Genomic DNA, 27,327 nt, shown 5'->3' with positions numbered 1-27,327 from the left:
GTTTATTGTACCTGGAAAATATAAGACCAACTATTACAAAGTGTTACAAAAATGTAATACAACTTAAAAAATATATTTTTAGAATTTCTAATAAAAAAAAGTCTGGAAAGACGCGAAGAAAAACTTCAATTAATCCGCACATCCTGAACCTTCCAGATAAGAGAGTCCTTGCCAGCTCAGTAAATGTATACTGGGAAACTTCCTATATCCTCAAGCTCCGACAGCACAACAAAGATATAAAACAGCTCTCACCAAGAGGCAACAAAACAACCTTGCAACAAGGTGCACCACGTGTTTTCGACGAGCGTAAAAAGTTTTCTCGAGCGGTCTCCCTTTTTTTTTTGTGTAAATCCTTCTTGGAGCTGTCAGCAATGCCCGGCAAGTTGATATATTTTTCACGGAATGTGCACATGACAAAAAAAACTGAAAAACTATACGGGATGGCGGGGAGGGGCATGTTGCATGAAAGCGGGCAAAGACATCAAACAGCAGCAAGAAAGTGCAGAAATGAGAGGCGACAAACAGTGATGATCTTTGATCTTTTTTCAAGCTATTGGCAAAACAAAATTTTTTATTTCTCCTTGTTTCTAGCTGTTTTAAAATATATTTCAATTAAATAAGAAATACTATCAATTAAAACAGCATAATTTACATGGAAATTCATTTTCATTTTATTTTTAAAGACGTAGTAAAAATAAACATAGAAATTCTCTCAATTCACAAGAATTGAAGCTCGAAGTTTTTAATAAAGACTAACAAAAAAGCTCAAAATGTAATATTAGTATTAAAATAAAAGAAGTTGAACAATAGATTTTTGGTAGAATCTTCAGCAAGTAAGTAAATATTTTTCTTAGACCTCATCTGTAGGATGTTTCTTAGCAACGGAACGCATAGCTATCAACACAGTCGCTAACACAAACTCAGAGCACACATATAGGATCCACGAACTCATTATAAACCCGGCAAGGGAAGGCAACTTTTGAAGGCTTTTGCCGCTGGCGAAAACAGCACAAAAATACCAACAAAGACGAAGTTGTCTTTGGGTGTTGCGGCAAAACGCATCTTGACAGAAGCGGAAGTTAAAAGTAAAAAAAAGGAATGCCGGAGAATGAAAACTTATGGAGGAGAGCATTTTTTGTGTTTGGAAAATCAACAGCCTGAGCCTCGAGCTGGAAAACTTTATCGGAGAACGGTTTATGTCATGCATAACGGGGAGGTAAATGAGTTTTGCTGGGAAAACACAAAGCCAAGGCTGACTGGCTAACCAAGAAAACTCTATTTACACGTATGCAGTAAACTTTTTGAGGTGGAAAGTGTGGCGGCTGATATTTTTGTTTGTGTATAAAGAGGTAGCTTAAAATGTTTATTTATTTTCTACATTTTTCCCAATCATGCCGAAGGGCCCTTAAAAAAAACATGATTTGAATTTTAAATCAATTAACAAAAGGGTTCAAAGTGGTTCAAAATTGACTGATAAAATCTATTTCTTTCAAGATTTAATTTGTCAAAGCATTGAAAAAAAGAGATTAAAATCCCTTTACAATTGTTTTGTTTACAGGATTAGGACTTAGCCAAGTTCCGGTTGAAAGTTGGACTTGTTATTGTGGCCATATTTGTTTTCGATGCTACATCGATGTCAAACTTGTTTTCCAGGCTGTCCAAATGGCTTTCCACCACTTTTTTGCTCGGCTTGGTGCCATTCTTTTGCAGTTGCTTGTTTAGCCAAGTCATGCGAACATCTTCTAAATCAGTTTCCTTTCTAAAAACTCAAACGAAAAAACTGTCCACCAAGCCGAAAAGTTGGGCTAAACTTTAAGCCGACGTCAGCAACGTAAATGCAAACGAAGTCATAGTTGGAAAAAAACTATTGGAGTCTAAAAGTTATTTCCAAGTTTGATGCACTTTCGAAAAGTGCATAAATAAATGTTGGTCTTCTTTATATCACTTGGCGACAAGCTGAAGGCATTTTCAGTTGCTGGGAAGTTATACGGACCCAAATAAAATGGTTCCTTTCTGCTATTTTAAAGTTTCCGTTAATGAAAAGTGCGCTGGCCATGGGTTATAGCCCCCGACTGTTTGACCAGTATGGTTACTTGTCAGGTTTTCACACACAGAGATCCACCGTGACATAATCCTGTTTATAAACAGCAGGCGAAACGTAAAGGAGCGGAAGTGTAGCCAGAAAAGCGCCACCTGCTGGCAGCCCTGCTGTCAAGGACTCTTGGAAAATAAGGAGATAAAATAAAATATATATGTATGTGCACATAGAAAACCATCTTGTGATGTCCAACCGCAGGGGGGGGCAGAAAACTTTAATAAACTATCTGCCAAATTACATGACTTTAATCAACTCCCAACCCATTTCTATCTCGTTGGCTTTATAATCGTTCGTTGTTTCCTCTTTTTATCCTCTCTTTATTATCCTTTGCCCCCGCTGGACCACTTGTATAGTATTTTGAGTTGATTTAAGCCATTCGTGTTTTCATTTCCTCCCTGCGACTAAACAAGTACTTGTTCTCCGTTTTTATGCCCTTGCAGAGGGTATTATAATTTTGGTCAAAAGTGTGCAACGCAGTGAAGGAGACATCTCCGACCCTATAAAGTATATATATTCTTGATCAGGATCACCTCCTGAGTTGATATAGCCATGTCCGTCTGTCCGTCTGTCCGTCTGTCTGTCCGTCTGTCTGTCCGTCTGTCTGTCCGTCTGTCTGTTTCTACGCGAACTAGTCTCTCAGTTTTAAAGATATCGAATTGAAACTTTGCACACACCCTTCTTTCCTTTGCACGCAGTATATAAGTCGGAACGGCCGGGATCGGCCGACTATATCCTATAGCTGCCATATAACTGATTGATCGGAAATGCCATAACTCTGCTGTTTGTTAAGTTAGGAAGTTGGAATTTTATATGGGTTTTATATTTGGCCAATCAATCCGACCTACCAAATTTCATAAAGATCGGCCGACTATATCCTATAGCTGCCATATAACTGATTGATCGGAAATGCCATAACTTTGGTGTTTGTGAAGTTAGGAAGTTGGGATTTTCTATGGGTGTTATATTTGGCCTATCAATCCGAACTACCAAATTTCATAAGGATCGGCCGACTATATCCTATAGCCACCATATAACTGATTGATCGGAAATGCCACAACTTTGGTTTTTGTTAAGTTAGGAAGTTGGGATTTTCTATGGGTTCTATTTTTAACCAATCAATCCAACCTATCAAATTTCATAAGGATCGGCCGACTATATCCTATAGCTGCCATATAACTGAACGATTGGAAATGCCATAACTTTGGTGTTTTTAAAGTTAGGAAGTTGGGATTTTTTATGAGTATTAAGATTGCATCATATGAATAATTTTGGAGAATATAATTTACAGAATATTCTGCAAGGGTATATCAACTTCGGCTCCGCCCGAAGTTAGCTTTTCTTTCTTGTTATGCCCTTAATCTGTAGAGGCGCATTCTTGAAAGTTTTTACCTGACATTAAAAGGCGAACAGCAAGTGCAGCCCAGCGAATTATATACACTTTGCTCTTCCTTTATGCTCGCCATGCCAGGAATTTTTTAATAACAACCCCTTAATGTGGAGGTAATTGTCTGTTGGCTGGTTTATTCTGTTACGACCTCGGGGGAAATGTATGTCGGATTTAAGTCGACTGAAATGTCGGTGGAATGCATCTGGTAAATTTCCAACGGAACAACACGGATTTATGAGTTTCAGAATAGGGGTAATGGCGAACAAAATATTTGTGTGCGGTAACAGCTTAATATCTTACATAAGTATTAACATTCTCAAGCTTAAATATAATCCAAATATTTTAAGGTAAATATTTAACAGGCTGCATAACAATAAAACATGAATTAAAAAGCTTGTATATGTATATGTATAATTTCTGTTTAAATAAGAACTAATTTTAAATATAAGACTTTCAAACCAAATTTAATTACAATTTAAAAGAAAATCGCAGAAATTCCAGCAAACAATTTAACATAAACTGAAAAACGAATGCTTTTAAAATCGCATCAAAGGATCACAAAAGCACTAAATTGTTTTCCCCCATCGCTCCGCATTTCTCTGGACTTATTTTTATTTTCATTTCATTTTATTTATTTTGCTTTGTAAATCTAACTACACACACTCACTGGTCTATGAAGACATGAGCATTGTTATGTCAGGCAGCCACTCCACTATGTGATATGACTGGTAAAAGGAGGATGGAGTCAAAAGGACAAACGTTGCACCGAAAGAAAACTCCACTCTCTTGAATGTCTGGCAGGTCCTTTGACTATCTTCCCCTCTCATCCTGATTTTTTCTAGCAATATGTGAGGCCAGATATGCCTATTCGATGCGGGACGACACGTCTGCATGGAAATGGAAAATGGAAAAATAAGACCGGGGAAAGCATCTCACAAATGCCTAAACAAAATGTGCAGAAATTGCATTCAGATGTGCAAAGAAAATGGCAAAGGATGTTATATCCTAGCCTCGGGAAATTCGAAAGCGAAAATGTTTGCGTTTCTCAGTTTCTCCTAGAATAATAATCCAACACATTGAGTGTCAAAAGTCAAGACCTCAGAATTTTCATTCGTGCTAAATGTATTGTTAATTGCCATTAATAAAGCCAACTTAATTCGAAAGGAGGCCAAATACCACACAATCAGGCCAACAAGTCCAAGGAATTTCCCACAAGCGTCCCGAATTCTAAGCAAACACCACAAACATCGTCTGCCAGGGAATTTAAATTTCACTAATATATATCTATTTGCCATGGCATTTCTTGGGCATGTGTTATTTCAATTGTGCTCATTAGGCTCTGGATATGGTAATTAGGACCGAGCCAATGATTGGAGTCCAAGCCAAAGGCATGAACTATTCATTAAGCTGAATCGCTGGCCAAAGCACAATTATCCCTGGTTCAATGGCAGTGCAAAGTCGTTCACTAATTCTCATCATCATCATCGGCATTGTTGGGAGAATCTCTGGCGAGCTCTGGTCTATTCTGTACATTGTTTGGCCGATAAATTAAACTATAAATTGAATTATAAATTGCATGCCATGTTCAAATGGCTCCAGTTATCTGTTTAAAGGCCAAATGGGATTTCTACAAGGAGTAAGTTGGGAATTAAATGCTATAAACCTAACGAAGCATTAGTTAACTAGTTCTATATTAGTCAACATTTTAATTTAATTAGTCATTACCTACCATTTGATAAATACTTAATAAATAATTATGTGTCAACTCAGAAAAGAAAATATCATTTACATTTCAGTTAGTTAATTAGTATTTTTCATAGCTGTTTTGTCTTTGGTTATTGTTGGCTGGGAAAAAAATGTAATACTTATTAAATTTAAAAGTTTGTAAATGAGATCATTCTTTAAATATGTTCATAATTAAACAATTTATATCACACTTGTTACTAGTTTCATTTATACAATCAATAACTCAAATTATGTAGTGCAGAATGATTTCAATTGTGTCAAACTTTCTATAGTATTGAATACCAACTATATTTAAGGACAGTTTTGTATAGAATTGAATCATTGAAAAATGGATAAAAACTGTAAACTACTAGTGCTTTTGTGAAATAAATACAATACAATATTATTTTTACTTGCCGTTGAGCAGTAAAAATGCGCAGATTTATATTGTTTTAGTCACTGTCAGCAGGAACTTGACAGGCCGGCCGACAGTTCAGACATTCCAGATAAATACATATAGATAGGAAACTGCAGTTAGTAACTGTCCCCCTTTTGGCCCACCGGAAAGTCACATCCTAGATCCTACATCCTACATCCTAAGCCCACTGACAGCAGCACGTTATTGGCATTCAGTTGTGGGCAGATTTCATTTTCCTTCTTGCATCACTCGAATGGCAGCATTTTCCAGGACCCTGTCTTGGGTGTGGAAAAATGACCGTAGACTGTCCTCGTTATCTATCACCTGTCCGGCCTGTCATTCTTCTGGCCCTCATCTCGGCCGGAGTCAAAACAATTTTACAGTAGTTACGGCTGTCGGCTATTGTTTGGTTCCAAAGCCGGACCAAAGTAATTGATGCCTCACTGAGTCTGGAAATATTTCTCCGGCAACGAGGAGATGCCCATTTTTTAGTGTCTTCCAGAAGGATATATTATTTTTGGCCAGATGCGTGACAAGGACCATTTGAAAGTAAAAGTAGATGAATGTAAACTCAAATTAAGAAGAGATGGGATTTTGGTTTTATTTATGTATACATATTTTCTTTTTCTATAAAATTAATAGAAGAAATACTTGTATTATATTTATTATCTAATATATGCTAAATATATATTTTAAGTGGTATAAAAGAACAAAAAATATTATTCTAAACTTTAAAAATAAGTAGTATTAATTAAAACGCAGCTTTTTAAATATCAAAATTTAATTTAACCAACCCTTTTATTTGTTATCAACATTAGGGCTAAAAGCTTTTGAAAATATTTTTTGTGCGTTTGAAAACATAATCTTTTAAAAACACTTGCCTGTTTGTTTCGTTTTCCCTTTTATAGATTTGGGCTTAGCCTGAGTGCTTTTCAGATTACAAGAAAAAAAACTGGTAACTTTTTGGTTTGCAAATATAGACTTGAAATTCTGAAACAGAATTCACATTGCAATCAGCTTGAGATTGCACTCAAAGATAATCCACTCTCTCGTATTTTTTTTTTTTGGAATTTCTAACTAACTAATACCAGCCAACCGCTCGTTAGACATTGTGTGGGTGGAAAAATAGACCATTTGTTGGCCCTCCAAAGTAAGAAGTACCGAATGCAGCCGAACCACAACAGAATCCAACCAAACCGAACCGAGCCGCCTCACAAATCTTCAGTTGGCCCTGCAAGGAGGGTAATATTTACACGCCACACACGACTCCATTAAAACTAAACAAGAGCGTGGAAAGAAAGGACTCAGTCCTCGGACCTCAGTTCTGGCACAAACAAAAAAAATGGAAAATGGAAAGAGGGGGAATATGGTTTTCGCCATGTTCCATAACCAACGGCAACTTCTTCATGCGATGGTCGGTGGCCCAACTTGGAAAGTTCTCATTCCCCCCGTTCCGTGCGAATATTTTGTAATTTTTTGTGCTCAAGCATACGGAGTATGTGAACACAAATCCTATAAACACACACAAACTGAGGAAGGAGCTCGGAGGGAGGGGGATTTTGGTAGGACCAAGATAGAGGCGGCCAGGGCATGCCACATTTTGCGGCAAGTCAAGCGCACATCTGTTGGCCAAAAGCGCTGACCAAACGAGGCTGCTACCAAACATTGTAAAATTTTAATGGCGCTCATGGTGTGAATTGGACACCACCTCCTGGCCTCCTACTCCACTCCACTTTCCTCAGACATATGTGTTGAAAAATTCGCCTTTTTTCTTACAACATTATTAAATTTCCTTCTATTAAAATGCAAGTGGACTGACCCAAAAAAAAAATATACCACACTTGTCAGCACTTGACCAGAAGTTAACCCATCCCGGAATGAGTTCCGGTTCAAGTTGTTCTAGTTAAACTGTTTTTAAACTCAGTCCTCTTATGATACCCCAAAAATTCATTTGAAATTCAGAGGTATGAATTTTAATATCTAATGTTTTCTTAATGAATAAACTTATTTAATATCCTCTTAAATCCATAAATATGAGAGAAGTTAAATTATTGTATTATTAGATGATTCTTCTATAAATTTAAACTATTTTGTTTACCCTTTAAAAACCATAATTGTTAACTTCTTTGCATGCACAAACTAAATATGCGAATTGCTTTTTCTAAAAACTGACTTAACTTAAAGTGGTAATTAAACAAATTCTTGACTGATCAAAATAAATTGTTTTGCACATTTGCGAGCATAGAATTTGAATATTGTTTCTTTCGGGCTTCATAAATTTTAACTGAATGCTCAAAGTTTGGTTTACCACTTCGTGTGCGTGCTAAAAATAAATAAACGGAAAAAGAAACGACGAGCCCTCAAGGCCTGGCATTGAACACGTGCCGGTCGAAAACACTGGACAACTAAAAATAAGAATTGAGAAACCTTATAGTCGAAACTCGAAATGCTCTTAAAGAATATTTTTTAAATCACTTCAATTCAGTTGGGTGCTTAACACTAGTATAGCATAAAAAGCATTTACACCAATTAAATACAAAATGTATGCCTATTTAATTTTAACCTATTAAAAAAAATATATGACGTATTCCAAAAAAATGAGGACAGCCTTAAGCATATCTAGTTTTAAGTCGGCAAACTAGGATTTTATAGAAAATCATAGTATCCTTGTGGAGAGCAGAAATCAAACATTTTATCACGCATCACTGCGATTTTTTCGGACAATTTGGATTGTGTTTGTGTGATTGTATTTTGGGCATGTCCTTGAGTCCTGTCTACGCTTGAGTGTCGTTTTCAATCAAGTGGGCAAAGCAACTTAAATAACAGTTTTGTTATTTTTCTGATTTTTAGTCGTCCAGCTCTGTGGACAGACATCAATTGTTTTTCGCATTTCTACGAAATATTTTGATAACTAATTTAAGTTGTTTGTGTTTTTGCAGAATTAATGATGGCTTCATTCGACTGCGAAGAACCTAATAATGCTGAGAAGCTGATGTACGACTTAAACTAGTCGTGTACTTTGGTACATATTTTGGCTTAGCTAAATAATACCGACTAAGAATGCATTTAATGGTAACTAAAACAGAAACTGTAAATATATGTTAAGTCGAGCACTTAGGGACGTAAGGTGTTAAACGATAAGTAGCTAACAATAAACAAATTAGCTGTAAAAACTATTCAATATAATTAATATGTGTGTACATGGAATATGTGTAAAGTAATTAAATAAAAATATTATAATATTTGGAATACAAATTTAAAGTTTGATTTGGGAAGATTTGTTAAAACAGGTAAGAGTTTTGTATTTATTTAATTTGCGAAACATTAAAATGGAAAAGTTATAAAAAACTGCTCAAAGTTTAGCACAATTTTGAAGGTTAACCAACAGGTAAATATTGACAGCCGGCATTTATCAATGACACCTGTGCAAAAGTATTGGATAATTTTGGACTTTAGTAAACATTACCAGGTACATAAAATAAAACGAAATAAAGTCAACAAATACAACGAAACCCAATGAAATAAATATATAGGTCACTTAATTAATTTTTTTAATTTCGTGCCCATTAAAGAACATGGATAATATATATATGGAGGTCTTTGTTTAACCATCTTATATCTATTTAAAAACACACATCTCGAATCTTAGCTTGGCAGAACAAGTTACAACAATTTGGATGCTTGTGCGTATTAATATTAATGTCCAGACACTCCTGTTGACTACGATTCGGCAGTCTGAAAAGAGCTGTAAGAAAATATGATTGTTAATGGAATAAAATATTTGGATAAAATAGGGAAGCTTACGTAGCTTTCGCTTTCTGCTGCGAAACTCATTGATGTTGTCGACCTCGGCTTCACAACTTAGGACCCAATTGCAGGGCTTGTCCCACTCGGAGCAGGTGAAATCGCAGACGCATTGATACTCTGTGTTTCCCTCGCACAGAGAGTTCCAGTTCTTGACCACCGGGCAGAGATCTTTGGAACAACCAAAAGCCAACTCGAAAGCCACAAAAAGGAGCAGCAGGCTCAGCAGATTATTGGCAGCCATTGCGAATACTTCTCAGATGAAGCGGTACGATTTCCGACCCTTTTATAGTCTTCCCAAAGTGAAAACTGAGTTGTTTTTAAAATTACATGTTCAGCAATTGTGTAAATATAAGAGAACTTCTGGGTATAAAAGCAGGCTGTTTTGGTGGCATTATTCGAGTGCCCTGCAACCCAACATGGCTGCCACTAGAGTTCTGCTGATATTTCAACTCCTGGCTTGTTTGATGCTCTCAACATGGTGCTGCCAAAAAAGGTCCTGCCAGGCGTTTATGGGATGGAATGACTGCTTCGATAATGGCATCAAGGAGCCCAAACTGCCGCCACGCGATAATGCCTGCTGCGGACCCCATTGCGTCTACACGGCTCCAAATCCTCCGGGTTGTGGTCCCTGCAATCGCAACGCAAGAACGCGTTGTCTTCTGGACACCCATTGTACCGAACTAATGCCCTTCACCTTCGTTAATATGTCCGATTGCGACTTGGACAGGGCGAATAGAGCCAGGTTAAAAAATGGCTTTGCCCGTAAGTATTTGAATATTATAAATTAAATTATCCGATCCATTATATATAACGATCTCTACAGGTCTTCTATCTTTCCCGTGGAATAATAAAACATGCCTGGGCATGAATAAGAAGTGCGGCATCAATTGCTGTTGCCGTGAGAATTGTCCTACTCTATTTTGTAAATTTTAAAAAGTCTAATAAAAGTTAAACAACATGTAGTTCTTCTCCTATCGCATTGCATATTATATTATTTGTTATACATTCTGATGGTATAATACATAATCTAAAATTATTTATTAAACATTTATTGATCGTATTGTTTAAGCATTTAAATAAGAAGTTATAAAAATGTTATCTTTTGGCGCCTAATTTTAAGGAAGTCAACGTTTATTGGTGAAAGTAGTGTTGTAAAATGCTAAATTTCCAGACTGTGTGCCAAAACTTTGTCTGGCTTTCCCATCGGCACTAGTTGCCACATTGGCCAACGCATTCAACAAGCAGTCGTGGCCGAGCGGTTAAGGCGTCTGACTAGAAATCAGATTCCCTCTGGGAGCGTAGGTTCGAATCCTACCGACTGCGAACTAGTTTCAAACTTTTTTTTAATAAATGTATTTTCTTTTTTAATTTTATTACTTCCCTTCTTAATAAAATAATAATCACCGATCGAAGATTTACTTGTCTTTGATTATTATTGCATATCTCATTTTTTGGGGTAAGACTGTTTTCCAGCTACTAACAGTTTAGCGATTTTAACGGATATACCATAATCCGTAATAATATGAAGTAATTTAAGTATTTTATAATCTCTTTATATTTTTTTTTGTAAAAGATAAACTAAAAGCTATAAACTGAAAATTCTTATTTACTCTCATTTGTACTTTTTACCTATACATGCAGTATATTCGAAATAGTTAATTCATTATTAAATCGTTTTTCTCGTGTGGATCTTTATGTGACTTCTGTGGCTGGATGGATCCGCAAATGAAGAGTGGCAGTAGGAACACTTGTATGGCCGATCGCCTGTGTGATTGCGGATGTGAACCCTGAGTGATTTCCGCTCCTTATAGGTCTTTTCGCAATAACTGCACTTATAGGGACGTTCTCCTGTGTGAACTCGTATGTGGACCTTTAAGCCCTGGCGTTCCCTGAATGACTTTTCGCAATAATCGCATTGGTACGGTCGTTCCCCGGTGTGAATTCGATTGTGGAGCCTAAGATCCCCTGCAGTTCGACATGATTTGGGGCACTGGGTGCACTTAAAGGGCCATCTTCCAACGTGGATACGAGCATGCACTTGAAGACTCCATTCATGTGGAAAGCTCTGCTCACAGAGTAGGCACTTGAATGGGCCCTGATAATCCACATCAATATCGTTGGTATCACAGACTTCAATATTCTTACTTTTTTTATGGCAATTTTGGCCATAGAACTGCTGGGCTCCCTCTTGTTCAGTTTGCTCTTCTTTCACTTGGTACCTGACCCCTTGAGCAGAAAAGGATATATCTCTCTTGCAGTCTGGTATCCCGTAGACCACCTCCACCAATAAATCCTTCTCAATGGACTCCTCCTTCACTTGGCAGTGTAATATTTGATTCACCTCCTCCTGCAGAAAATCCTCCTTATAAACCCCATTTTCTTGCTTTACTTGAGGGCGGATCTGCTGGCTTTGCTCAGAACTTCCCAAAATCCTATAATCTCGGGCATCCTGCAGGCACAGTGCGCAAATAGTTTCAGAAAATAAATCTCCTCGTGTAACTTCCAATCCAATATAGTGAGAAATAATATCCGCAATAGATGTTTCGGATTCTGGGTTTCCATCGAAAATGTTTATCATGTCCTTTGAGCTCAGCATGCAAACGCGACACAGGGTATCCATTTTTCTGAAATCTAACTATCAGAACAGGCCAACCTTTAAATAATAACTCTTACGGTTTAGTTTGTTTTCTATTTATTAAGTGGTTTGTTTACACCCCAAGTTTTTATTCATAACGAAAGTGCTTTGGGCACCCTGTACCCATTACATTGTGCTGTTAGGCGCACAAACATATGTTGTGTCATCGAATTTATATCGAATTTAAAACCTTAGACTATTCTTTAAAAATATACAATATCTTAAGTGTATGCTGACAAAAATGTTTAATAGTTCTTAAAAACGCAATTATATTTAAAATTTATTTATTCCATGTAGGATGGTACTCACCCCGGTACGCTCTTTAGCTCTCATAAGTTATAAAAATTGTCGTTTTTTTTAACTCGAACATTTAAAAAAACAGTTATTTACCGTCCTCACCTTAATGTACCTCACAATCATAAATTTGGTAAGGTTAAGGGCTCTAGAAGACCAATTGTGGGTCACCTTTTTACAAATCATCAAAATCTTACAAATAATTAACTGCACGTTATTGGTCAAAAAATTGATCAACGTTGAAATGATAAAGTTGAATGCAGTTTTCTAGAGAATCAATCCACAAGTCTTCAGAGGTATGCCACTTGCGAATCGGATAAAATTTGATAAAGTTATGGACTTCGCAAGTCCAGTTGAGGGCCACTTTTTAACAACACATCGGAAACATGGAAATAAATGACATGAAAATGGGTCAAAAATTTGATCAACGTTAAAATGAAAATTTTGAATGCAGTTTTTTAGAGAATCAATCCACAAGTCTTCAGAGGTATGCCACTTTGGAATCGGATAAAATTTAACAAAGTTATGGGCTTCGCAAGTCCACTTGAGGGCCACTTTTAAACAACACATCGGAAATTTGGAAATAAATGACATGAAAATGGGTCAAAAATTTGATCAACGTTAAAATGAAAATTTTGAATGCAGTTTTTTAGAGAATCAATCCACAAGTCTTCCGAGGTATGCCACTTTGGAATCGGATAAAATTTGATAAAGTTATGGACTCTGGAAGTCGAATTGTGGGCCACCTTTTAACAACACATCAGAAATTTGGAAATAAATGACATGAAAATGGGTCAAAAATTTGATCAACGTTAAAATGAAAATTTTGAATGCAGTTTTTTAGAGAATCAATCCACAAGTCTTCAGAGGTATGCCACTTGCGAATCGGATAACATTTGATAAAGTTATGGACTTCGGAAGTCCAGTTGAGGGCCACTTTTTAACAACACATCGGAAACATGGAAATAAATGACATGAAAATGGGTCAAAAATTTGATCAACGTTAAAATGAAAATTTTGAATGCAGATTTTTAGAGAATCAATCCACAAGTCTTCCGAGGTATGCCACTTTGGAATCGGATAAAATTTGATAAAGTTATGGACTCTGGAAGTCGAATTGTGGGCCACCTTTTAACAACACATCAGAAATTTGGAAATAAATGACATGAATATGGGTCAAAAATTTGATCAACGTTAGAATGAAAATTTTGAATGCAGTTTTTTAGAGAATCAATCCACAAGTCTTCAGAGGTATGCCACTTTGGAATCGGATAAAATTTAACAAAGTTATGGGCTTCGCAAGTCCACTTGAGGGAAACTTTTTTACAACACATCGGAAACATGGAAATAAATGACAATAAAATGGGTCAAAAATTTGATCAACGTTAAAATGAAAATTTTGAATGCAGTTTTTTAGAGAATCAATCCATAAGTCTTCAGAGGTATGCCACTTGCGAATCGGATAACATTTGATAAAGTTATGGACTTCGGAAGTCCAGTTGAGGGCCACTTTTTAACAACACATCGGAAACTTGGAAATAAATGACATGAAAATGGGTCAAAAATTTGATCAACGTTAAAATGACAATTTTGAATGCAGTTTTTTAGAGAATCAATCCACAAGTCTTCAGAGGTATGCCACTTTGGAATCGGATAAAATTTGATAAAGTTATGGACTGCGCAAGTCCAGTTGAGGGCCACTTTTTAACAACACATCGGAAATTTGGAAATAAATGACAATAAAATGGGTCAAAAATTTGATCAACGTTAAAATGAAAATTTTGAATGCAGTTTTTTAGAGAATCAATCCATAAGTCTTCAGAGGTATGCCACTTGCGAATCGGATAACATTTGATAAAGTTATGGACTTCGGAAGTCCACTTGAGGGCCACTTTTAAACAACACATCGGAAATTTGGAAATAAATGACATGAAAATGGGTCAAAAATTTGATCAACGTTAAAATGAAAAATTTGAATGCAGTTTTTTAGAGAATTAAATTACGAGTCTTCAGAGGTATGCCACTTTGGAATCGGATAAAATTTGATAAAGTTATGGACTTCGCAAGTCCACTTGAGGGCCACTTTTAAACAACACATCAGAAATTTGGAAATAAATGACATGAAAATGGGTCAAAAATTTGATCAACGTTAAAATGAAAATTTTGAATGCAGTTTTTTAGAGAATCAATCCATAAGTCTTCAGAGGTATGCCACTTGCGAATCGGATAACATTTGATAAAGTTATGGACTTCGGAAGTCCACTTGAGGGCCACTTTTAAACAACACATCGGAAATTTGGAAATAAATGACATGAAAATGGGTCAAAAATTTGATCAACGTTAAAATGAAAATTTTGAATGCAGTTTTTTAGAGAATCAATCCACAAGTCTTCAGAGGTATGCCACTTTGGAATCGGATAAAATTTGATAAAGTTATGGACTGCGCAAGTCCAGTTGAGGGCCACTTTTTAACAACACATCGGAAATTTGGAAATAAATGACAATAAAATGGGTCAAAAATTTGATCAACGTTAAAATGAAAATTTTGAATGCAGTTTTTTAGAGAATCAATCCATAAGTCTTCAGAGGTATGCCACTTGCGAATCGGATAACATTTGATAAAGTTATGGACTTCGGAAGTCCACTTGAGGGCCACTTTTAAACAACACATCGGAAATTTGGAAATAAATGACATGAAAATGGGTCAAAAATTTGATCAACGTTAAAATGAAAATTTTGAATGCAGTTTTTTAGAGAATCAATCCACAAGTCTTCAGAGGTATGCCACTTTGGAATCGGATAAAATTTGATAAAGTTATGGACTGCGCAAGTCCAGTTGAGGGCCACTTTTTAACAACACACCGGAAACTTGGAAATAAATGACATGAAAATGGGTCAAAAATTTGATCAACGTTAAAATGAAAATTTTGAATGCAGTTTTTTAGAGAATCAATCCACAAGTCTTCAGAGGTATGCCACTTTGGAATCGGATAAAATTTGATAAAGTTATGGACTTCGCAAGTCAAGTTGAGGGCCACTTTTAAACAACACACCGGAAACTTGGAAATAAATGACATGAAAATGGGTCAAAAATTTGATCAACGTTAAAATGAAAATTTTGAATGCAGTTTTTTAGATAATCAATCCACAAGTCTTCAGAGGTATGCCACTTTGGAATCGGATAAAATTTGATAAAGTTATGGACTTCGCAAGTCCAGTTGAGGGCCACTTTTAAACAACACATCGGAAACTTGGAAATAAATGACATGAAAATGGGTCAAAAATTTGATCAACGTTAAAATGAAAATTTTGAATGCAGTTTTTTAGAGAATCAATCCACAAGTCTTCAGAGGTATGCCACTTTGGAATCGGATAAAATTTGATAAAGTTATGGACTTCGCAAGTCCAGTTGAGGGCCACTTTTAAACAACACATCGGAAACTTGGAAATAAATGACATGAAAATGGGTCAAAAATTTGATCAACGTTAAAATGAAAAATTTGAATGCAGTTTTTTAGAGAATTAAATTACGAGTCTTCAGAGGTATGCCACTTTGGAATCGGATAAAATTTGATAAAGTTATGGACTTCGCAAGTCCACTTGAGGGCCACTTTTAAACAACACATCGGAAACTTGGAAATAAATGACATGAAAATGGGTCAAAAATTTGATCAACGTTAAAATGAAAAATTTGAATGCAGTTTTTTAGATAATCAATCCACAAGTCTTCAGAGGTATGCCACTTGCGAATCGGATAAATTTTGATAAAGTTATGGGACTTCAGAAGTCCAGTTGAGGGCCACCTGTTAACAACACATCGGAAACTTGGAAATAAATGACATGAAAATGGGTCAAAAATTTGATCAACGTTAAAATGAAAAATTTGAATGCAGTTTTTTAGAGAATTAAATTACGAGTCTTCAGAGGTATGCCACTTTGGAATCGGATAAAATTTGATAAAGTTATGGACTTCGGAAGTCCAGTTGAAGGCCACTTTTTAACAACACATCGAAAACTTGGAAATAAATGACATGAAAATGGGTCAAAAATTTGATCAACGTTAAAATGAAAAATTTGAATGCAGTTTTTTAGATAATCAATCCACAAGTCTTCAGAGGTATGCCACTTGCGAATCGGATAAAATTTGATAAACTTGGAAATAAATGACATGAAAATGGGTCAAAAATTTGATCAACGTTAAAATGAAAAAATTTGAATGCAGTTTTTTAGAGAATCAATCCACAAGTCTTCCGAGGTATGCCACTTTGGAATCGGATAAAATTTGATAAAGATATGGACTTCGCAAGTCCAGTTGAGGGCCACTTTTTAACAACACATCGGAAACTTGGAAATAAACGTTAAAATGAAAAATTTGAATGCAGTTTTTTAGAGAATCAATCCACAAGTCTGAAGAGGTACGTCATTTTGAAATCGGATTAAATTTGGCAACGTTATGGACTCTAGAATTCCAATTGGGGTATCATTTTAACAATTAAAGCTTCATGAGTTTTCTCAGCTTAAAACCACCTATTAGCTTGACACACGGATGAAAAAGACCTAGGTCGACGTATCTGAACCACGCCAAACATATTGGGATATTAATGGAAATTTAAATACAAATTTATCAGGCGTGTTATAAATTAAATGTTAGGAACAAATCAAAAAAAAATATTAAGAACAAAATAAAAAAAATAAATCGTTGGTTTCTCGCAGTCGGTAGGATTCGAACCTACGCTCCCAGAGGGAATCTGATTTCTAGTCAGACGCCTTAACCGCTCGGCCACGACTGCTCTTGTCACATAAAGTGTCAAAACTCATGTTATGTTACGTGTAAAAGAATTGTAAAGTAAATCCGATGCCAGCGAGTATCGAAATTAGTGCGACCGTATACGAGCACAAATGTTTTTACATATTTTAAAAATATGTAAAAACGAGAGAACTTTTTGGCTTTTTTAATCAACTGTTATTTATTCGTTTTAATATACATTTATAAATACTTTTACAAATACATTTATAAATATTTCTTCATACTCTACTATATCGGTAAACAAATCGCGTATCCATCTGACTATCAACTTGGTAAAGATCAGAAAAAGTATACAAAATTGAAGCCGTCGTTGGGCAAATTTTTTGGTTTCTCTTTGATTTCCGTGAAATGCATCGTAGTACAAACTGAATATCTAAAATCATATACACACTTACAAAACAAGGTCTACAATAAGGCATTATTGTTGCTATTTTCTATGGTATGGTGCGGCCGGGGACTTACAATTTATAATTACTGTCATACATCATATTTTGTGTGCGGTGTCTGGTGTACATTTCACATATAAAAATATACATAATTAAAACCTGTTAGATCACAAAGTAAAATGCTAATAAATAGGAATTTGCTTAAATATAAGTACATGTATATATGTGGTTCGCGTTAACTAAGTTCAACTGATACATTGTATTTTTGGCTCTTCAAGCCATCAAAAAAGCGTTAAAACCGTTGTTGAAAAACTGCAATTTCTGTTTTAAATGCACTTTGCAAAAGTATACATCAATTTATGTTTCCTGCTTGCGCGGCTGATAGTTTTTACTTGTGTCACATCGATATTATATGTTAGAACTATTGTATGGGGTCTTTCGGGCTCGATTCCGATGTTCCTTCAAAGATTCATATCCGTTAGCGACAACCAATTTTGACACCAAAGCGTTTAATAGTCATGTGTGCGTGGGGGAATAGTGTGATGGCCTAAGAAGCCACCTTGCCGACTTCCTGCATCATGACCAAAGATCCAACCATGGCCACCAGTGTGCGATCCAGCCAAGTCACCGGGTTTGGGTATAGGAAACCGCCCTCATAAAAGCCCAGATGACCGCCATGGGCCACCTCCACGTAGGCAGTGTATTGCCGAGTGGCTGAGGAGAAAAGAAGTAATGGATGAGTAAATAAAAAAAGCATATATTAATGCTTTCTACTCACTGGCATACTCCTTGATGGGATGCAGCAAATTCTCTGGAATCAAGGGATCATCCTTGGCATTAATAAAGATCATGGGCTTCTTAATCGAATCGAAGTAGAACAGCGACGAGCTCCACTTGTACAGCTCCTGGGTGGAGGGGAAATTGTACACTCGTCTCGTATAGGCCTCATCCAATTCGGGTAGCGTGGCAGCTGCGATGATGTCGCGCTCGTTGAGATTATGTCGAGTCTTCACTTCGTCGGACAGCAGGACGTGGCGATGTCTCAGGATAATGCTTTTCACGTTCTCCGTCATGATGTACAGGTAAAAGCGTCGGAAGTTCTGCCAATTGAGCAGCCATTTGGTGCCCCTAAAAAAGATAGGTACAAATGTTATAACCAATTCAATTCAGTTGAAATAATAACTCACTCGACGGCATTGTAGCCTTGGCATATAGATATGCCTCCAATTACACTGATGGGCTTTGTCTTTTGGTCCTCGCCCATATATTTGGTTACTAAATTACCGCCCAGACTGAAACCAACCGCCACGATTCGACTTTGGCGGTACTTCTGGTTCAAGTTCTCCACCATGGCCGCGAAATCCTCCGTGTGGCCATAGGTAAAAATGCGCGTGGAGGTCACCTGGACACTGCGCAATGCTCCAATGTGATTTAGCACCGCACAGCGGTATCCATTGCACTGGGCCAAATGGACAAAGGTGCGAATGTACACCGATTCCGAGCTGTTGGCAATGCCCGGACAAATGGCCACCGTGATGTCATCTATAGGAACGTGAGGAATGATTAACTCTTTTTCATAGATTAAGAATAAGTTTAGTCACTTACCCTCCTGTTCGTTGAGTGGCTGGTACAAGTCGTATGTTAGGGTAGAGCCATCATGCAGCGACATGTAGACACGTTCACCCAAGGGCCAAGGACAACGCACTCGGCCCACAATGCTGTGCAAAACGGTCTGGACATGACCACTGAAGCCCCAAAGACGTGGTGGAATGTAACTGAAAGTAGTGAAAACAATGTGTTTATTAATATAAATGTATATAAGAATAGTAATAAATAGCCTATTTTTAATTAAATTTTGAGTAATAATGCCCAGTTGGGTAAATGAGCAAACAATTATTTAAAAATGCATACATAAACAAAAATTGTATAACAAAAGCTAAATCGTTTTATCAGCAAACTTCTTATCAGTCAACAAAAATGTTTTTTTTTTTGTTTTTAACCGGGCTTGTGCTGATTTCGCTTTTTGTTTTCTTTTGGCCACTTATATTTCAGCCATTGTATTTTACGTATTTGGCTTTGTTTGCCCTTGACATTGCGCTTTGAATTATCACAGCAATAATAAATCTGCATACAATTGCTTCCAGTTCGTTAGCGGGCAATTTGCCAAATTTGACTAAATATAATTCATACAAATTGAATTTTGATCTGCGTCCAAGTTTTTCAATGGGATGACTTACAAATGCGAAAGAGACTGGAAGTAAATGCACAAAGCCGCAATTCTGAAAACAGCATTAGAACCAATTGAACCTAATTGAGCACGCAACAACACCAAAATTAGATGGAGAAAGTGGCATATGCACAGAGGAAAAAATAGAACAAAATAATAGAAAACCACAAAAAACTCTATAGTACATTTGTGTATCATATTTTAGAAATTAAAAAACTAGTATCGTAATAATACTTATCAAAATAATACATAAAATAAATAGAAATTGATATACAGTTTTTTAAATTTTTATAAAAGTAAGAGTAGAGATTACTACTAAAATTTTAAATCAAAGTAATATCTCTCATGAGTTCAACCAAAAATTTTGTTGGGGGTGTACGGAAAATTTTTGGTGAACTACAAAAGGTAGTGTTTATTATTAATACAAAACTATAAATTTGTTAGCACATTTTTTCCCGTGTATCAAAAATCATGTCAGGCGTGCAAAAACGTGATACAATTTGTGTATCCATTTGTGAGCTTAGCAACAGTAGCCTTTCAATTAGTATCAATCAAAGTAAAATTGTGGAAAAAGTGGGTGGAGGGGCGTGGTCACTTCGAGAACTTGCACAAATTCCGGCATATATACATACAAATGTACCTGCTCAATTTTTAATCATTTCCAAACATGAATTTCCGAACACCAATCAACCCAGATATTTAATGAATAATGCGAGGACATACATATGAAATTTACTTTTGTGTCGTAAAAGGTGAATGCGTCGTAAAGGTTCTCCCCACTAAAATAGGAAAACAGCTGCAAATCTTTCCCACCTAAAAGTAAAAAGTCGACAACAATAATTGTAGGAAAGTGAACAACAAAATGTGCAAATGAGTCACCGTGGCAATTTTCAATGTCGCACCCCTTAAAGTAAACGTCTTCACTTATTGGTTGCTAGAAAATTAGATACCCCTAAAGCTTCTCGGCATTTGATCTTTACGTAAGCCTTATTAGTTTATAACAACTACAGATTAATGTACACAGGGCAGACGTTATATCATTATGGTAATTGAATCTGTCTGTTTATTAGCCAATTAGGGATTACCACTTTTAAAAATTATGTTCTTTAATGCCTAATATAAACTGCTAAGTCGACGCATAAAGTAATACGGAGTATACAACTTTTTCAGCATATATTATTTTTCATTTTTGGGAACAATGTACAACTATAATTTTATTAATATATTTTACAAATTGAGAGTATAAATTATTTTAGAAATAACTGAGTAGAAATTTGAAAAATTGTAAGAATATTTTGATTTTAGAAAATGCTAAGACATAACATCGCTTGTAAGAGGGTTGGAAAGTAACATAAGATGGCTAAATGAATAGCCTCTCTAGCTTTTTACCTGAGTTAATCTCACCTTTCAACCGGTTTTTTACCGGAGACAGGTGAGAGGGGAAGAAAGGTGCAGAGCAATCGAGAGAACTTGCTTACGCAATCTTTGTTGTTAAACAAAAGCGGTAGCCGAGTGGGCAAAGCGCCAAAACAAAAAACAAAAACAATCACAGGTAGTGCCGGCATTTGAATGAGCCAAATGCTAAATAAAATATGGCGCAAACGTTTCGCCGGCACTTTTTTTCATTATCATCTTACATTTCTACACACAAATATATATACATATGTCTTCAGGGAACTCCCACGCGATTATCGGGCTGACAGTCAATTTTGTGGCCATAATCGAGTTGCTAGGCGTTAGTCGCCGTCTCTATTTATTTGCCTAGCCCACTGCGTAATTGTGGTACGAACTTTGTGCCTACATTTTATATTAATACTGCTTATCGCCCATTCTGGCAGACACACAGAAAAAGTAAATTAAAAAATTGTGAAGAAAAAGATTGTACAAAATTTCATTTAATTATGCGGTTGGTCGGCAGAAGGGAAATGCCGAAAGCGAAAATAATGAAATCGTATGAAAATTTTCCAGGCGCGTGGACACAACCAAGGAAAAATGTTTGTCCGGATATTTTGGAAACCAAAAAGGAATTTAATCTATAAATGAGTAATATATTTTCGAGGCATTCCAAAAATGTTATTTCTTTTAGTTTTTATATCCGTTATATTATCATATTTTTTTTGCATTATTATTATGAGTATCAGAAAAAGTTCCAATTCAAAAACAATTCCATTCGTTATTGCAATTTCCTGACATTAATAACCTTACAAAAAACTTGAAAAACAATTTCCTATGCCTGATAACCTATTTAAACTCGTAAAATATTGTTGGCCTATGAGTGCAAAAGTCTCCGTCTTGTGAGTAAGGGTTTATTATTTCACCGATAACAATAAACCGCAGACAGCAACGAGTGTTTTATAATATAGGAGTCCATATTGAACACATGTGTCAAACAATCAGTTCTATTGTTTCAAGTATTGAAAGCTGTTAGCACTAATAAAACTTATAAAATTGCATTTAATCAATGAAACCCGCAAATGCATTTAACAGATAGTGGGTGAAAAGTTTAATTAATTTGTGAAATATTCAGACAGCGACATCAGTTTTATTGATTAAAAGTCACTAATGATTCACTCAACAGCTGGGAATTTGACGGACTGAGTAAAACAATACCGTCGTTTCCATATGCCAGCTAATTGGACATTTGAAGTAATTTGAGGTAATTGCAGATTTGTTTATCACCAAATGTGATGGCAAACGGACTGGGATAATTACACGAATGGGCAAACTAACATTTTGACTCGACTGTGATGCTGATGGCATAGTTAATAGCCTGGCCTACGATGGCATGAGTAATATTATAGTAGTGGTCAAACAAACAGCATTATGAAAATTACTTTTTTTAAAGAAATTTTGCAGCCCAAGCCAGGTATATTAGCAACTAATAATATTAAAGAATGTCCTTATTAAAAAAACGAATTTCGTCATATAATAATTAAAATAAAGTCAAATGTTTGCTTACTAAGAATGTTTCGAATGTTGAAGCTTTCTAAAAATAGTTTCCTACTTAAGCCATAACTATTTTAATAGGCTTTTATATTTATTCGGTTTTTTTTATTTATAGACGTTTTTAAACCTCATAAAACCCCTGTCAACTTACTTCATTAAATGTATGAAAATGATTCTGATCTACTTAACTTGCTGCATTACTTCAGCTTGTGATCTATACAAATTTAATTATTTTAAATAATATTCAAATATCTGGGAGAGTAATATATTTCACGTATCCCAAGAAAAATATACAACTTGCATAATATTTTTTTTAATTTTTAATTTGTTTTGTCTAAAGCTGCACCTCATGAAAATGGTTTAAAAGGTTTTGGAAATATTTGCTTTGGCCACACCTGTGGTTTTGGATATTTATGTTATGATTACTGCCTCCCCTAGAGCGCCTTTGTGGGCGTGTCAAGGGGAAATGCGAAAAACACTATGGATAACTTACGGCTCCCTCAGCACTGGCGCTATTTTGTAGAGGCAGTCCAGGAACTGGGCGTCCAGGCACCACACACTCGGCTTCAGCGGCTGACTGTGGACATTTAATATGCGAAAAAGGATGCAGACGATGACGGCGATTAGCGTCAGGAAGGCGGTGGACATGGTGTCGCAGTGTCCTCCAACTTTTGCTCAGGCAGATGGGCTGCCCTATCATCCAGTCCACTTATCCCTAGATTATTCCGCACTCCTTGAGTTTTCCTGTTTTTGCGAGTGGTTATTGTGTATCGTGTATGTTTGTGTTTTTATTCAGATCGTTTGCTATTTTTTGGGTGGCAAATATATGTGAACACTTTCCAAAGGAACCGGATTTGAATTGTACACGGAATTTCTGCCTTCGCCTTCTGCGTTTTTTTAACTACTAGATTTTGTGTGACCGCAGGCGGTGCATTTCAAAAATACCAACTGCGTGGGCGGTGTTCGGAAACTATCGATAGTTGGCTATTATTGTCGGTACTTTTTTTATTTTTGGATTATTTAATTTGTTCGGCATATCGTTTGACTATCGCAAAAAGCTTTCACCACTATATTGTATTTTGTTAATTTTAGAACACAAATCGAATATGCGAAATTATAAGAGGAAAACCCCCAAAAGAGATCCCGCTATTCTTCGTGGAGCAGTGGCAGCAATGAAATCGGGAATTTCCCTAAGAGCGGCATCCAATATATTCGGAATACCACGAAGTACACTACTGCTCCATCGCCGAAATAATGAAACGATAATACCAGACGATCCGGAAACAGAGGTTGACATTAACGATGTGGAGATAGCGCCAATAGGATACAAAACAGTAGGGTTTAAAGCTATATTCTAGGATTCCAATACTTATATTTCTTTACGACTTTTATAGGTATTTACCCAAGAGCAGGAAACAGTTTTGGAACACTTTCTTTATGTAGCCAATGACTACTTTGGATTAACTTCGAAACAGACCCGATCTCTAGCTTATCAATATGTTAAACACATTAATGTCGTCTGTCCAATTTCTTGGCAACGTGACGAAATGGCGGGATTGGAATGGTTTCGTAACTTTAAAGTCCGACATCCAAAATTAACTCTGGCAAAACCCGAGGGAACCAACATGGATCCCATGAATGTTGCTGAGTTCTTTGCGAATTACTTTTCGGTAGTAAAAGCTGAGTAAAATCAATGGTATTACGAGCACTAGAGTTTACCGGAGATAAAGTACAAACGGAATGCAGATTTCGGCGCCTGGAATATGACTAGAAATGGAAATCTGTCATGCTTTAACCAAATCCGAATGATGATATATGGCTTAGGGATTGGACAAATACTTAAACATCCCAAAGAAAGTAGACTGAAACCAAAAGCAGGTCGAAAGCCAGGCCAACCATACAGGCCAGGCTAAAATACATTTAAAATACATGTACAAATGAACTGCCTCTTCTTTGTGGCAGTAGGTCAAATTGAACTAAACAAATAATAAGCTTATTAGGGCTTTTATGCCGCCGAATTTATTTTTGATTTTCCTTAATGCCAAATTCAAAAAATTATATAAATAAATAAACATGAACTCAGGTTAATGCCCAAAACTCATAAAATGAGTAACACAAATACAATAAGCAGTGAGTAAAATACCAGAGGAACAACTATTTTCATGGAACCACACAAAATATTCAAATTAAAAGATACAAACTGCCCATCTAAACAGCAGCCATGTAAATTTTATCCCTGTAGATAATCCATCAGGAAGGGCTTGTCATCTGGAGCATAGGGCGTTAATGGAACATCGTAGGGCAGTGGAAAAGCGGGTACACCATCGCGATTATTGCCCAAAGGAAAAGTGTCTTCACCAGTCTGAAATATATAGATAACAATTATCATACATTTTCATTGAGCAATCGCTAAACTTACCACAAATCTGGGCAGGAAGAGGACACCAACTTCATAGTTGGCGATTCTAAGACACGGTTGAATATTGGAGTTCTTATTGAAGCAGCCCCAAGCTGCTTTTGAAAGATTCGCAGAGGTAAGAACGAACCAATATACAGACTGATTCTCCAGGTTATAGCGCGTATAGCTTTTGATGTGCGGCATGGCACGAGATCGATAGCGATCGCTTGACTTCCATTGCTGCAGGTGCTCTTTTAGCCAGGGCTGTTTATCATTAGTGTTTTTCCCATAGGGCAGACATCCGCCACCCAACATTCCATCATGACTACCCGAGACGTTGCCGAAACTGGGATAAATCATTTTGAAAACCGGCATCTGGCGGAGTTTTCCCGCAGGTGAGGAATCCTTCTTCAGGCTATTGACGAAATCCTGCTGTATCCAGGCCTGTACATTAGCACCTAAGCTTCCAATACTCGAGCTCTGACAGATCACAGGTATACGATCTTCGATGGGAGCCGCGTGTTTGGACAGTAAGGAGCCTAAGCGGGCGTGACCCCACGGATGTCCCCTCACGGAGCTCTCGCGATGACCTCCCGGCACAGAGCCCAAAAAGAATACGCTATAGAAGGATTAGTTAATAGGATTGATCAAGAATGGCTTGGATATATCCTACTTTATGGCGCTGAAGTCACTCTTTCGGATCCTCGCAATCCACGGCTGCAACTGACTGATCTTGTACTCCACCAAATATAGCATTAGATCTTGTTTGAATCCCGTCTGGCTTTCGCCGGCTCCCGTATCCGCATCCTCCGGCAAAGCAGGAAGCTTCGGACTTATCCACAAGCCCTGCGTGCGATTGTGCCAGTCGTCCTCGTACAGATTGGCCGTGGAGATGACCACTCGCATAGAACCATCGCTGTAGCCCAGGAACATCATTTTGGTGTGCGAAGTGGCAAAGGGCGTGGGCATCCTTACATGTATGGCCGTAACCTGCGGCTTTAATTTACTAATGCTTAGCAGCTCCGGCGATTCGTCGCCATAGAGAACCAGAAGTGGTTTGTCCCTGTAATTTGACGACTAGTATTTTAGAGCAAACAAGTACTTGAAATGGATCTACTACAAAGAACAAGTAAAAAGTAGAGAAATACATAATTTATAGTTATGTTTTCGAATGGAAAAATGAAAATATAGTTTTCAGCAACTTTGAATAAATAACCTAGGAATAATAGCAAATATTTAGTTACTCAAGAATATGTTTGCAAGCAATCAATTGCCAATCAATTTATCTAATGATCTTATTTTAACTAATATAATGAACGATTTTTTTCATAGACATCTATAGTACCCAATAAATCAAATACTTTAGTTCGTTTACTTACAGTATCCCGGCAAAATAGTAATGCCCCAGGAGCCATCCAATGTCCACCATAAAGTTGATCTGCACGGTGCTCTCGATGTCGCCCAGACTCTCGTCGAGGATTTCCTGTAGGGTTATGCTTAGGGGTTCCGAGTGGGTGGGTTTCGAATCCGTAATCGCCGTGAGGAACATGTTATAGGGAGCAGCGCGCTCCAGTTTTTTGGCCATCCCCCCCTTTTCCAGAACCACAGGAATGTAATCCCTTATGTTCTTCGCATTCAGCTTCTGTTTTTTGGCCAAATTGGAGGTGTCGATGGGAGCAGCTGGTCGGGAGTTTGAGGAGCCACTTGGATTGGAATTCGAAGATCCAGAAGTAGAAGATCCACTGCTTGTCGAAGCAGGTACTGGTGGTTTCGAACCAGAAACATTTGCTTCTTTCTCCTTTTTAGCTCCTGACTTGGGAAACAGCTTCTCCAGCAACTTTAATTGGGTTTGAATCATTTCAGTGGAGTATTTGGCTGGTATATCGTAATCCCCTGAGCCATTTCCCTTCTCATAGATGGTATCCACTTAGAAATAATCCGTATTAATATGATTTTAAGGCTCATACTTTGGCTTAACTCACAATGTGCATGGGAAAACTCGCCGAAATGAATGGGATTCTTCCTATAACACTTCTCGCCATATGGACACTCCTTCATATTGTTAATTATCTTAATTTTTGGGAGAACTCACTGGAAGTACAAAAAAATAATTCACCCAAAAAGAATTTCGCAAATGCTCTGCTCTGCCAAAAACAAAGCGCGCTCAGCTGGCGATGGCAATTTATCGATTGCAAACAT

General features: G+C 36.8%; 7 protein-coding genes and 2 non-coding genes across 9 annotated transcripts in view; 4 read left to right on the top strand and 5 right to left on the bottom strand.

The window, feature by feature from the left end:
• The window catches only part of LOC108040948, a 29,090-nt gene extending 20,281 nt beyond the window's left edge, over positions 1–8,809 (top strand). The window contains exon 13 of the mRNA XM_017118664.2: positions 8,568–8,809. Coding sequence (XP_016974153.1) covers positions 8,568–8,638 — 71 coding nt within the window. The 3' untranslated portion in view covers positions 8,639–8,809. The remainder of the gene's footprint in view (positions 1–8,567) is intronic.
• A 442-nt stretch (positions 8,810–9,251) lies between these two features.
• LOC108040957 lies at positions 9,252–9,676 on the bottom strand. The gene is made up of 2 exons (XM_017118674.1): positions 9,433–9,676; positions 9,252–9,373 (listed from the first exon to the last, which is right to left on the bottom strand). Exons 1-2 carry the CDS (start codon positions 9,674–9,676, stop codon positions 9,252–9,254), a joined length of 366 nt encoding a protein of 121 aa, XP_016974163.1.
• Positions 9,677–9,851: 175 nt separating this feature from the next.
• On the top strand, positions 9,852–10,368 carry LOC108040935. Its single transcript, XM_017118632.1, has 2 exons — positions 9,852–10,197; positions 10,259–10,368. Exons 1-2 carry the CDS (start codon positions 9,852–9,854, stop codon positions 10,366–10,368), a joined length of 456 nt encoding a protein of 151 aa, XP_016974121.1.
• Positions 10,369–10,676: 308 nt separating this feature from the next.
• Trnas-aga lies at positions 10,677–10,758 on the top strand. The gene has a single exon. It is a non-coding gene; the product is annotated as a tRNA-Ser (tRNA).
• A 242-nt stretch (positions 10,759–11,000) lies between these two features.
• Positions 11,001–12,180, bottom strand: LOC108040952 (zinc finger protein 32). The gene is made up of 2 exons (XM_017118669.1): positions 12,109–12,180; positions 11,001–12,059 (listed from the first exon to the last, which is right to left on the bottom strand). Exon 2 carries the CDS (start codon positions 12,053–12,055, stop codon positions 11,102–11,104), a length of 954 nt encoding a protein of 317 aa, XP_016974158.1. The 5' UTR covers positions 12,056–12,059; positions 12,109–12,180; the 3' UTR covers positions 11,001–11,101.
• A 4,892-nt stretch (positions 12,181–17,072) lies between these two features.
• On the bottom strand, positions 17,073–17,154 carry Trnas-aga. The gene has a single exon. It is a non-coding gene; the product is annotated as a tRNA-Ser (tRNA).
• A 315-nt stretch (positions 17,155–17,469) lies between these two features.
• On the bottom strand, positions 17,470–23,635 carry LOC108047993 (abhydrolase domain-containing protein 2). The gene is made up of 5 exons (XM_017128439.2): positions 23,224–23,635; positions 19,163–19,332; positions 18,745–19,099; positions 18,336–18,685; positions 17,470–18,271 (listed from the first exon to the last, which is right to left on the bottom strand). Exons 1-5 carry the CDS (start codon positions 23,376–23,378, stop codon positions 18,105–18,107), a joined length of 1,197 nt encoding a protein of 398 aa, XP_016983928.1. The 5' UTR covers positions 23,379–23,635; the 3' UTR covers positions 17,470–18,104.
• Positions 23,636–23,774: 139 nt separating this feature from the next.
• Positions 23,775–24,539, top strand: LOC108047992. Its single transcript, XM_017128438.2, has 2 exons — positions 23,775–24,064; positions 24,125–24,539. The coding sequence occupies exons 1-2, from the start codon at positions 23,837–23,839 to the stop codon at positions 24,416–24,418; spliced, it is 522 nt and encodes a 173-aa protein (XP_016983927.1). The 5' UTR covers positions 23,775–23,836; the 3' UTR covers positions 24,419–24,539.
• A 179-nt stretch (positions 24,540–24,718) lies between these two features.
• On the bottom strand, positions 24,719–27,295 carry LOC108047991 (probable tyrosyl-DNA phosphodiesterase). The gene is made up of 5 exons (XM_017128437.1): positions 27,111–27,295; positions 26,508–27,054; positions 25,802–26,191; positions 25,150–25,747; positions 24,719–25,092 (listed from the first exon to the last, which is right to left on the bottom strand). The coding sequence occupies exons 1-5, from the start codon at positions 27,184–27,186 to the stop codon at positions 24,961–24,963; spliced, it is 1,743 nt and encodes a 580-aa protein (XP_016983926.1). The 5' UTR covers positions 27,187–27,295; the 3' UTR covers positions 24,719–24,960.
• Positions 27,296–27,327: the final 32 nt, after the last annotated feature.

Source organism: Drosophila rhopaloa, unplaced genomic scaffold (genome assembly GCF_018152115.1).
Source record: "Drosophila rhopaloa isolate 14029-0021.01 unplaced genomic scaffold, ASM1815211v1 contig_2, whole genome shotgun sequence".
NCBI lineage: Eukaryota > Metazoa > Arthropoda > Insecta > Diptera > Drosophilidae > Drosophila > Drosophila rhopaloa.
Note: the sequence above shows the minus strand (reverse complement) of the source record. Positions and strands in the feature narration are given on the sequence as shown.

Bases quoted from the DNA above. Each gene is read 5' to 3' on its own strand.
- LOC108047991 (XM_017128437.1), bottom strand. From the start codon at position 27,186: ATGAAGGAGTGTCCATATGGCGAGAAGTGTTATAGGAAGAATCCCATT. The intron at 27,055-27,110 runs GTGAGTTAAGCC...ATTATTTCTAAG, and splicing joins CGAGTTTTCCCATGCACATT to TGGATACCATCTATGAGAAG. The intron at 25,093-25,149 runs GTAAGTTTAGCG...TATATATTTCAG, and splicing joins TCTTCCTGCCCAGATTTGTG to ACTGGTGAAGACACTTTTCC.
- LOC108040957 (XM_017118674.1), bottom strand. From the start codon at position 9,676: ATGGCTGCCAATAATCTGCTGAGCCTGCTGCTCCTTTTTGTGGCTTTC. The intron at 9,374-9,432 runs GTAAGCTTCCCT...ATTTTCTTACAG, and splicing joins CAGCAGAAAGCGAAAGCTAC to CTCTTTTCAGACTGCCGAAT.
- LOC108040952 (XM_017118669.1), bottom strand. From the start codon at position 12,055: ATGGATACCCTGTGTCGCGTTTGCATGCTGAGCTCAAAGGACATGATA.
- LOC108047992 (XM_017128438.2), top strand. From the start codon at position 23,837: ATGCGAAATTATAAGAGGAAAACCCCCAAAAGAGATCCCGCTATTCTT. The intron at 24,065-24,124 runs GTAGGGTTTAAA...CGACTTTTATAG, and splicing joins CGCCAATAGGATACAAAACA to GTATTTACCCAAGAGCAGGA.
- LOC108047993 (XM_017128439.2), bottom strand. From the start codon at position 23,378: ATGTCCACCGCCTTCCTGACGCTAATCGCCGTCATCGTCTGCATCCTT. The intron at 19,100-19,162 runs GTAAGTGACTAA...ACGTTCCTATAG, and splicing joins GCCACTCAACGAACAGGAGG to ATGACATCACGGTGGCCATT. The intron at 18,686-18,744 runs GTGAGTTATTAT...TATCTTTTTTAG, and splicing joins CAAGGCTACAATGCCGTCGA to GGGCACCAAATGGCTGCTCA.
- LOC108040935 (XM_017118632.1), top strand. From the start codon at position 9,852: ATGGCTGCCACTAGAGTTCTGCTGATATTTCAACTCCTGGCTTGTTTG. The intron at 10,198-10,258 runs GTAAGTATTTGA...CGATCTCTACAG, and splicing joins GTTAAAAAATGGCTTTGCCC to GTCTTCTATCTTTCCCGTGG.